The sequence below is a fragment of the Eulemur rufifrons genome, chromosome 6, assembly GCF_041146395.1.
Source record: "Eulemur rufifrons isolate Redbay chromosome 6, OSU_ERuf_1, whole genome shotgun sequence".
NCBI lineage: Eukaryota > Metazoa > Chordata > Mammalia > Primates > Lemuridae > Eulemur > Eulemur rufifrons.
Window position 1 is genome coordinate 102,507,600 of NC_090988.1, and position 10,374 is coordinate 102,517,973.

The following is a 10,374-nucleotide window of genomic DNA, read 5'->3' on the forward strand; positions in this document are numbered from 1 at the left end:
GCTTGCCTCCCTCCCACCCCAGGCCCTGCCCACACACCTGTGGGACTGAGGATGGGGACCTGCGCCCGGATGAGGTCCCCCTGGAGGAGTCGGGTCTGAGCCAGGAGAGGCCCGGCCCACGCGAGGCTGTCCAGGACATGCTGGGTGCAGCGGAGGCTGAGGAGGCAGAGGAGGAGGTGACAGTCCCCCACGGGGCACCTGGGCACACCTGAGCCCTGGCTGGGCTGTCTTTGCTGCCTTCCGGAGGCCTTGCGGGCCTGGCCTGGGAGCCAGCACCCCACCCCGGGGCCCATATTCCCAGAGGGGGTGAGGCTGGGGACCCTCTGGAAAAGTTCCTCCTACATGACGAGGGGACAGGTCCCTGGACCCATCTGTCCCAGAGCTGGAGCCTGTTGCCTATCGGGGCCAGAGAGTGCGGGAGGCCCTGGGAGGGACAGTATCTGCCCCATAAGGTGCTGGGCAGGGCAGGAGGGTGCGAGCAGGGGGTCACCTGGGGCATCTGGCTTCTCTTTTCCTAGCACCAGACAGGCTGGCCACCCAGGACACCCAGCCCCTTGGGCTCACCTCCCCTGAGCCCCACCACCAAAGTAGGTCAAGCTCCAAAGGTGTCCTCTTTGTACCCCTTCTAGCCTTGTGGCCCAAAGGAGGGCCCACACGTCAGCCTGGGAAGACAGGGTGCAGACCCAGCCAGTGTGGGTGGCCCCCGCGCCAGCGCTCGGCGAGTCCTGATGCACAGACAGGGTGGGATGGGTGGAGGGGGAGACTCGGGGGCCTGGAGCTCGGGCATGGCCTCCGCTGCCCAAGGCCCACGTGTCTGCCCACCCCGCAGCTCATCGACAGGACGGAGTCGCTGAACCGCTCCATAGAGAAGAGGTGTGTGTGTCTGCCCCCGTCCCGGAGCCCAGGTCTCTCCAGAGGGGGCTGGAGATGGTGGTTGAGGGGTAGAGACCTAGAGGCCTGGGGGGCTCTGGGAGGGGCTGGGCTGGGCTGGCAGAAGCCGGGTGGGGGACAAAGGGCCTGACCCCACTCCCTCCCATCCTCCAGCAACAGCGTGAAGAAGTCCCAGCCTGCCCTGCCCATTGCCAAGATTGACGAGCGGCTGGAGCAGTACACGCAGGCCATCGAGGTACGCCCACCCGCCTGTGCCGCAGGCCCCTCCTCCACCCAGGCACCACCCTGCCATGCAGCCAGTGCCCCTGCACCCAGTCAGCGCCCTTCCATCTAATCAACGCCCCTCCACCCCGCCAGTACTCCTCCTTCCAGCCAACACTCCTCCATCCAACCAGCAGCTTTCTGTTTAACCAACGCCCCTGCACCCCCAATGCTCCGCTCACGCACAGGCAGGTGCGCCTGTCTGTGCCAGCGCACCGTGCGCTCTCCAGAGCAAGGGGTGTCTCACACGGGCACTGCACCTTTGCAGAGAGCCTCTCTCCGGCCTGCACCGGGGAGCATGCCCAGGGAAGATGCAGAGACAGAGGGGGGGCTCCCAGTGGGACCTCCGATGTGTCCCATCGTGGCTGTCCACTGTAGAGGTGTGGGGCTCTCTCCCCTCCGCAGAGTGCTGGCCGGACCCCCAGGCTGGCCCGCCAGGCCTCTGTAGAGCTTCCCAGCATGGCTGTCGCTAGTACCAAGAGTCGGTGGGAGACGGGAGAGGTGCAGGCTCACTCCGCAGCCAAGACCCCTTCCTGCAAGGTAGGACCCCCTGGCCAGGCTATGCTGGGCTGTCAGAGCCTGGGAGGTCAGCAGCGGGCTGGGGTCCCCTGGGGAGGCAGGTGTGGGGCCGTCCGGCATGAAGTGCGCTAGACAGAGCGCGGAGGGCGAGGCGGATCCTTCCCGGCGTCCGGGCCGTGTTGGCGGGGCGAAGTGGTGTTCTTCCTCGCCTTGCGCTGCCTCTGCTGGGGTCTCACACACAGGCGAGGTGGGCGGGTCCCGGGCTCCTGGTAGGTAAGACCAGGCAGGAGAGCAGGGCCAGGGGTCTGTGCCTGGGACCTGTCCTTTTGCCCCCAGGACATTGTAGCTGGAGACATGAGCAAGAAGAGCCTCTGGGAGCAAAAGGGAGGCTCCAAGACCTCGTCCACGGTGAAGGTAGAGTCTGGTGCAGCTGGCATGAGGCGGGCGGTGCGGCAGGGAAGGGTGGACAGGGGCTGTCCGCTGTGCATCCGGGAGGACTCCCTGGAGGCGGCCATCACTCTTCTGCCAATCCCACCTTTATTCTTGATGTCCTTCCCCAACAGAGCACCCCGTCCGGGAAGAGGTATAAGTTTGTGGCCACTGGACACGGGAAGTACGAGAAGGTGCTGGTGGACGGGGGCTCGGCGCCCTAGACCTGCCGGTGAGTCTGGGGCAGCCACCAGAGTGCGCCATTCTGGGGAGGTGACACTGTGAGCAGGGCCTGTTTGTCCCTGCTACTGGCTGCGAGGGTGGGCTCTGAGCCGGCCAGACCCCAGGGTCGGCTCAGTGTCCCAGCCCCATGCAGACTCGGCCACCCTCTCTTACGCTGGAGTCAAACTCTGCTCCTCCCGCCAGAATCAGCCTGGCTCAGCCTCCGCCCGCCAGGGCAGGGTGATGCTCCCTCTGGGCTCCCGACAAGTCCCAGGAGGGCTCACTGGGGAAGTGAGGGCAGCCCGGCCACCGTGGGGCTGGCGCTGAGGGAGGCAGATGGAACTCAGCCCCGGGGACCTGGGCTCCCCACCCCGCAGTCTCACCTCCTGTCCCAGCCGAGGGCCACTCGGGGGTTCTGCTACCCTCCCTACCCCTTGACGAAGACAGAGAGGTGACACCCAGGCCATGGTCAACATACGTTTATTGGTGGCCTGGCCCCAGCTCCCTGGGCAGCACCTGTGACATCCCAGGCGGGGCAGCATCTCTACCGCCCGCTTCCTTCCCCTCCTTTCCTGCCCTTTCTTGGTACCTGTGTCCCTGTCCCCGTGGCCCCTGCCCAGGCTCAGCCGGGCTGATTTCCCAGCCCCAGGGCTGAGCTCACCCTGCCCGCCCAGCGTGGAGGCCGGGGTGGTGGCTGGATGCAGCCTGGGCCTGGCCGAGACCCTGGCCCTCTCCCTCCCATGAGCAAGCCCCTTGCGCCGCCAGCCCAGGCCAGGGGAGCAGGTGTGGCCGCGAAGGGGTCACAGCCTGGCCTCCTAACCAGCACCCACTCATGTGCCGACTGGCCCCGGCCCGGGGTCTGGCTCCGTCCCTGGGAAGCGCAGGGGCCAAACTGTTTCCACAGCCCCCATGCCCACGACCACCCCGAGCGCCCCCACTGCCCACAGCAACAGCCACCTGGCCCCCAGTCCTGGAGGGCAGACGGGGAGGCCTGCAGGGCTGGCCTGGGGGCAGGCTTGGACCGCTTGCCTGGCGAGGCCTAGGGGTCCCGCCCTCTGCTTCATCGTGGACTTGTGTGTCCTCTGTCTGACCAAGTTTCACCCCATAAGCCCCGACACTGCACCCCAGCACAGACCCCTCCACATGCCTTGTCCGCACTCCAGCCTGTCGCTCCTGCTCCATCCCCGGCCTCCTCTCCCGACCTCCCTCAGCACCCTCTCACCCCTCCCCACCTGCACCTCGCGCCTCGCGCCCCTCCACCTCTGCGCTCCCTCTCGCGGTGGCCACGGCTCCAGCTAAAGCCTCAGCCCTCTCCATCCACCCCACGGTCCTGGGCCTGGGGCCACCCCTGCTCCTTCACTGGAGCTTCCAGCCGGCCGCTGTCCGGTTGAAGTTCCTGGGTTGGGGACTCAGCTCTGGGAGGGAGTAAAACGTGGGAGGGGGCCGGGCAGCCTCTTGCAACTTCCGGGCGTTGAAGCGAGGCCGGCACAGAAAGGGCAGGCGGGTGAGGCCAGCCAGGGTGTGCTCCCCATCTCTGGGCCCCGCTGGGCGGCTGCGGGACTCGGCCACCGACATGCGGTACAGCACTGCGTCCCACATCCTGGAGGCCCGGGAGGCAGGGGGCCGGGCGTTGGCAGGGGCTGGCGCCTCCTGCTTCTCGGGCTCCGGGCTCTGCCTCTGCTCTGGGAGCCGGGGCTCCTGTGCCTCTTCCATCAGCTGCTTCTTGAGACGCGTCCAGCCGCTGAGCCGGGGCTTGGGTGCAACTTTGGGGACAGGGTACGGGTGGGGGCCTGACGGTGGGACAGGGGATGGGGCCCCCGGGGGGCTGGAGATCTGCTCCACCTCAGCAGCAGGGCCAGCCGTGGCAGCCTTCTCCAGGTGCTCAGCTTCTGGGGCCACAGGGGCTGGGCTGTGGGGCGAGGGTCCCAGCGAGCGGCGGGTAGGGGCCACGGGCACCACCACCCTGGTGCTGGCCTCTCTGGGCACCGAGGCCTGGAAGCCGGGCGGTGGCCTTGGTGCAGGGGGCTCCCCGGGGCAGGGACTGGCAGCCTGGGCCCCGGCAGGCAGTGGGTGGATGTGAGCCACCAGGGCCAGGGTCTGGGCCCGGCTGGGGCCCGGGGCTGCATCTTGGTCCTGGCTGCTGGGCCCCCCTTCCGAGGCTGCCCTGGGGGGCTCAGGGGTCCCAGCATGTGGGGACGGTGCCATATGGATGTGCACCTGGGTGATGTGAGTGCCTCCTGCTGCTGGGGCCGAGACAGGGACAAAGCCACCGGGAGGCCGGGCAGGCTCCGGGGCTGGGGCTGTGGGCTGGGACCCAGTGGCCTTGACGTGAGTGGCCGGAATCCTGCACTGGGCCAAGCCGAGGGAGAGGGTGGACTTCTGCAGGGGTGACGCCACGTGGTGGATGACAGGGGTGTGCAGGGAATGGGGTAGGGTGGCCACCATGTGGGGGACCTCCACGGGGTGTGGGGCCATGGTGTCCTGGTCGTGGCTGGCCTCACTCACGGGGGACAGGGAGGTGCGGAAGGCCCCGGGTGGGGTGGGGGGCCCAGTCCGCTTCATCTTCTTCCAGGCTGCCTTCCTCAGAAGTTTCTGTAGACGCAGGTTGTCCTTCCCGGGCTTGGGCAGCAGGGGTGGGGGGGGCCCGGGTGGTCCCTGGAGTCTTGGGCCAGCTGCCTCAGGGGGTGTCGACACGGCTGAGAGGAGCATCTCTGTGTTCTGGGGAGGGAGGCAGGACGGTCAGGCCGGCCCTCGCCCTCCCTGCGAACGCGGGCTGCTGTCTCCCGTGATGTGGGAGGACTGTGGGCCTGGAGCGTGGGGCCCTGGCCGCCCAGAGCCTGCCTGGGGCATTCTAAGCTTGTGTGTACGCTGGCGACTCTATGGGGTGGCTACTCCGTCACCTGAGTGTAGAAATGAGACCACGGAGGCCCAGGGTCACTCGGTGGGCGACAAGGGCTGGGGCCTGCCTCCGGGGCTGTGTCCCCGATGCTGCCCTGGCACAGAGCAGGGTGCGGCATGGCGCAGGAGACCCCGCGGAGCTCCAAGTGGGAGGCGTGCGCCTGGTCGGCTGCCGGCCACGGAGGGGCAGGAAGAGCGGGCTGCCCGCAGACACGTGAGGGGCGCCGCGCCGTCGCCGGCTGACCACAGGCGCGTCCGCTGCAAGCCAGCGGTGAGGAGTGGCGGCCAGCAGGCTCAGGAAAGCTGAGGCTGCATCATCAGAGGTAGATTGGCCGGAAGGTGGGAGCAATTTTCGCTGAGCTACGCTGAATGGGATATTCCCGCAGACCTCCCGGGGTGGTCTCAGCCAAGCCGCCCGCCCTGGTTTCTGGGCGCCACGTGTTTGCAAGGACATTGACAAATGGCATCTGGGCTGAGCCAGAGGCTGTCTGGTTTCGGGGGAGGAGGCCAGGGGGCTGCCGCTGTGGGGGCTGGTCTGCCAAGGCAGGAGCGGATCTGCCTGGGGAGCGGCCAGGAGGAGTCTGCCCAGGGCTCACTCCCAGCTGTGGGCCTTCTCTGGGGGGCAGGGGCCGCAGGAGCCGCAGGAACCCCAGATCTAGCTCCAGGGGCTGCCAGGCTGGGGGTGGGCAGGCAGCATTCCCTGCACCTGGAGACCCAGGCATGAGCACACGCTGAGAAGCAGGTATCCGAGGCAGAGGCTGGAGCAGGGAGCCTTCTGCAATGCAAAGCAGGTGTGGGCAGGGCCCTGGCAGCCACCAGATAGAGGCCCCTGGCCTGGGGGAGTGGGGGGCTCTGAGCTTGCAAGAGGCAGGCTGTGGCCCCTCCTGGACCCCAGCCTCACCCTGCCTGCTCCCCACACTGTGTTTCAGCACCCTCCGTGTTCCCAGGGGAGATTCCGGCCAGACACCTGCCCCTAGCCCTCGCTAAGAAGTCGCTTCCTGTCACCAGCCTGGCCCATTCTCCTTTGACACCCCCCCACCCGCCTTGGCCCACCTGCCTTTGTCACCCCCCCCAACACCTCCTTTTGCTCCTGGACCCTCCAGCCTCTCTCCCCTCCTACTCTCTGACCCCAGCTCTGCCTCTGACTGCTTGGGGGAGGAGAGAGACTCCTGATCATAGACCAAAGGGACTGCCCCCCAGAGAGGCCAAGAGCTCTCGGGGAAGGCAGGAGAACAAGGTGCCACCTGTGCAGAGAGGGGGCTGGTCACCCCATCAGATCTGAGGGGTACCTGCAGGGTGATCTCCAGGCCAAGAGCCACCGACACCTGCGCTGGATGCTCAGGACTCTGTGCCCCTCCTGCCCCCTGCTTGCACCGCTGCCCTCCCCACATCATGCAATAAAGCTCCTTGTGTCCCCGTGCGCTGACTTGCCATGCTCACTGAGGGGGGCGAGGGAGTGGGGCTGGCTGGGAGACACAGCTTCACACCATGCAATGTCCTTCTGCCCTGTCCTCTGGCCTTCCACAGTGGTAGGCACCAGGACATGAAGTCTGTGGTGGTCTAAGTCAGTGCCCATGCAATGAGTGGGGTCCAGCCTTCCTTTTCCAGAATGTCATGACATCTCCCTCTTGACTGCCCACTATAAGCCTGTACTCTGACTGTGTGCCTGCTGAGGGCAAGACCCACCTCAGGGTCATTGTCCATCCCAGCACCTAAGCAGTGCTCAGTGAAGGTTTGCTGGATGGACAGATGGATGGGTGGATGAGTGGGTGGATAGTAGATGGATGGCAAATAGATGGGTGGATGGTGGATGAATGGATGGATGGTGGATGGATGAATGGTGGATGGATGAATGGGTAGATGGATGAATGGATGGATGGTGGATGGGTGGCGGATGGATGGATGGATGGATGGTGGCTGGATGCTGGCTGGATGGGTGCTGGATAGATGAATGGATGGTGGATGGATGGTGGATGGGTGGGTAGTGGATGGATGGATGGATGGTGGATAGATGCATAGTGGTGGGTGGCTGGATGGCTGGTGGATGGATGGATGGATACATGGTGGATGGATGGTAGATGGATGGTGGTGGATGGATGGATGGATACATGGTGGATGGATGGTAGATGGATGGGTGGTGATTGATGGATGGATGGTGGTAGGTGGATGGTGGGTGGTGGTGGATGGGTGGATGAATGACGGTGGAAGGAGAGGAGGAAGGAAGGAAAAAAGGGAAGGAGAATGAAAGGAGGAAAGAGTGTAGGACATATGAGATGGATACATGAGAATGACTCAACCAGTGGTTGAAGGGACAAGTGTGTAACATGGGAACGGGGGAATGTCCTCCCCAGCTCTCCCTCCTCCCCTGGGCCCACACTTGGGCTCATGCTCAGCCCTGCTGCCCTGGGGAGCCCCTTTGAACAGCAGGTCCCCCTGGACCTCTGACGCTCTGGGCTGGACCTTGCCATCCCCTGGTCCCTGGGAGCCTCCATCTTCTGAAGAACCCGCGGTCACATCTGCCTGCCTCGTGCGCATGGAATGGCTGAAACTGCACAGGGCATAGCCACCACAGCCCTGGCTGAGAACCTACCTCCTGTCACCAGCCTGGCCGCCTTCATGCCTTTGACACCCCCCCGCCTTTTGCTCCTGGAGCCTCTGGCCTCTCCCCTCCCACTCTCTGCCCAGCTCTGCCCCTGACTGCCTAGCGGGGGGGAAGAGGCTCCTGACTGCTGGCCAAAGGGACTGCCCCCCAGAGAGGCCAAGACCCCCCCATCCTCTCTGCCCATGGCCTGGCCTGAGAGAGAGTGTGACGCCCATGCCCTCTCCAGCCGGAGACCCTCTCCCAGGTGACAGGGGCTCCCTCCCTTCCCATCTAGTCTGGACGGGACAGTAACTAGGGGCAGCTGACAGAGGCAGCCCCAGGGACACAGTGGCAGTGAACTGGGTCCAGCCCTGGGGTCCAGAGTGGACGGCACCAAGGGCCAATAGGCAGCCAGCACTCCCCTACCCCCACCCCGGGCCCTATTGGATTCTCCGGCCCTTGACTTGGCCTTGGGGATGAGGACTCAGGGTCTGTCCCTCTGAGAAGCTCAGCCTCAGCCTTGCAGTGTTTCTGACACAGCTCCACCGTGACCACGGTGGCCCCAGTCCCACTGCCTGGAACCTGGGTCAGACCCTGCCTGCTGCAGAGTCAAGGACGCTGTCCCTCCGCCATCCGTCCTGCTTGCCAGGGGCCCATCTGTCCCCCAGCTGCCACCCCTGCAGGCCCCCGACATCAGGCCCACACAGGGACATCCCTTAGTATCTGCAGAACATATCGACGAATCTGCAAAGTCCGGAGAAGCACCGTGCGTGCAGGGCGGCAGCCACCCGGGGCTGGAGCAGCTCAGGCCCCAAGTGCTGTGTCAGCTGCTCCTGTCCCAGGCCTGGCAGTGCCCGGGCCTGTGGCTGGGCCGACTTGCCACAGGCTGGAACTGGCTTGGGTGCCCGGGTCAGCTCAGGGCACTCCGGAGAGGCTCAGCGTCCCTTGGGCTCTGCTGCCCCCAACCATGCACACCGGGGCTGGAAGCTGGGTGGAGGGGCGATGCCACCCCCTGCCATCCTGGGGTCCCCCATGCAGGCCGCTGGAACCGAGACACTCGGGAGGTTGGGCCTGTCTCCCCGCAGCCTCCTCCTTGCCCCGGGTTCGTCTCAGCACCTGCTGAGTTCGGAAGCCCCTCCCGCCGCCCTGGCAGAGACCCTGCAGTCTGCAGACCTCCTGGGCTGGAGATCAGCCCCCACCTACCCCTCGTCCCTCGCCTCCACCCCGGTCTACGGCCCCCGCCTGTCCCTGCCCTGCCTCCTCTCCTCCCACCCGACCCCGGCCAGGCCCGGCGGCACCAGGGCGTGGGTTACCTGCCGCCGACGCTCGGTGGCCAGCGGATGATGCCTGCTCTGGGCCATCTGCGGCCGCTCGGGCCAGGTGTCCTGAGGGGAGGTCGCTGACACCCGAAATAAAACCTGCTTCTCCCTCTGACCTCAGCCGGCTCTCAGGAGAGCGCCTGGCACGGCCGAGGCCGAGGCCCGCTGAGCGGGCAGCCACCCTCCCCTGCTGGCCAGGCAGGGCCACTGCAGGGCCCATGGTGTGCCCACCTGCAGGGAGCCCCTAAGGACCCCGGCCCAGCACACAGGCCCCCTGTGCCCGCAACTGTCAGCAGAGCCAGAGGAGCCGGCCCCACCACGGGAGAGGACAGGGCTCCGCGTGGCGCCCTCAGGAGCTGGCACAGGTGCCCCTGTAGAGGTGGCTCTGCAGGTGACCCCAAGAGGCAGGAAGACAGCCAGGCTTGTCCAGCACTCGAGGCCGTGTGTGGCCACCAAACCCTCGCCCGTCCGAGGCCGTAGGCAGGGGGAGGGAAGGCGTGCAGGGCTGGAGGACGCCAGGTTCTGACTAGGAGGGCAGGGACGTCCCCAGCCACCCAGCTGGAGCGTCTTCACGTGTCAGGAGCTCGTGGGGAGATGGCAGGGGAGGAGCTGTGTGGCCTCAGCACGCCTGGCCTGCTGCGCCTTCCGGAAGGCGTCTGAAGACCCAGTCCCGGCACAGAGCTGGGGTGGGCCTGGGCCAGGTCGGCCTGACGTCCCCGACTCCCCCTGTCCTGGGCACTGGCCGCTGTAGGCACCAGCTTTTGCCCTGACTTGAGCAGCGCCACAGGCTCCACTGTCAGAACTCAGCCCGTGGGGCCCGGAGGGAGTGAGGGGCAGGGGCAGGTGCCTCAGTTTCCTCAATCCAAGGGGCAGGGCCATCTGGGCTCAAGGCCTCACAGGCCAGCATGTCCAGTGGAGGCCAGGGCATGGTGTCTCTTGGTGGTTGGTGCCACCTGGAGTGGTGAGGACAGGAAGTCCAGACTGCACGGCCCGCTTGGAGATGGGGACACGGATGTGACACCAGACCCCCGGGGGAGAGAGGGCCTGGGGGGGGGTCTCGATCCCCAGACAGCGAGGGCCCAGGCACAGCCGCTGGCCTTGGTAGGCACCAGCTCAGCACAGAAGATGCCACAGACATGAAGTGGCAGCCAGGCCTGGGGACTTCTTGTGCCCATTTATTCTGCGTGCCCCAACCGCGACCACCCAGGAGACAGGCCTGGCCTCTCGGGGGCTCAGAGGTGACGGGCCTATCTG

General features: G+C 66.2%; 2 protein-coding genes across 2 annotated transcripts in view; one reads left to right on the plus strand and one right to left on the minus strand.

Moving 5' to 3' along the window:
- LSP1 (lymphocyte specific protein 1) overlaps window positions 1–6,632 on the plus strand; it is a 32,419-nt gene extending 25,787 nt beyond the window's left edge. The window contains exons 4-11 of the mRNA XM_069470383.1: window positions 23–176; window positions 519–587; window positions 830–873; window positions 1,045–1,126; window positions 1,558–1,692; window positions 2,008–2,085; window positions 2,235–2,332; window positions 6,150–6,632. Coding sequence (XP_069326484.1) covers window positions 23–176; window positions 519–587; window positions 830–873; window positions 1,045–1,126; window positions 1,558–1,692; window positions 2,008–2,085; window positions 2,235–2,324 — 652 coding nt within the window. The 3' untranslated portion in view covers window positions 2,325–2,332; window positions 6,150–6,632. The remainder of the gene's footprint in view (window positions 1–22; window positions 177–518; window positions 588–829; window positions 874–1,044; window positions 1,127–1,557; window positions 1,693–2,007; window positions 2,086–2,234; window positions 2,333–6,149) is intronic.
- Window positions 3,679–5,085, minus strand: PRR33 (proline rich 33). The gene has a single exon (XM_069470382.1). The coding sequence runs from the start codon at window positions 5,029–5,031 to the stop codon at window positions 3,679–3,681; it is 1,353 nt and encodes a 450-aa protein (XP_069326483.1). The 5' UTR covers window positions 5,032–5,085.
- Window positions 6,633–10,374: the final 3,742 nt, after the last annotated feature.

Excerpts from the sequence above, each read along its gene's own strand:
- PRR33 (XM_069470382.1), bottom strand. The coding sequence starts at position 5,031 with ATGCTCCTCTCAGCCGTGTCGACACCCCCTGAGGCAGCTGGCCCAAGA.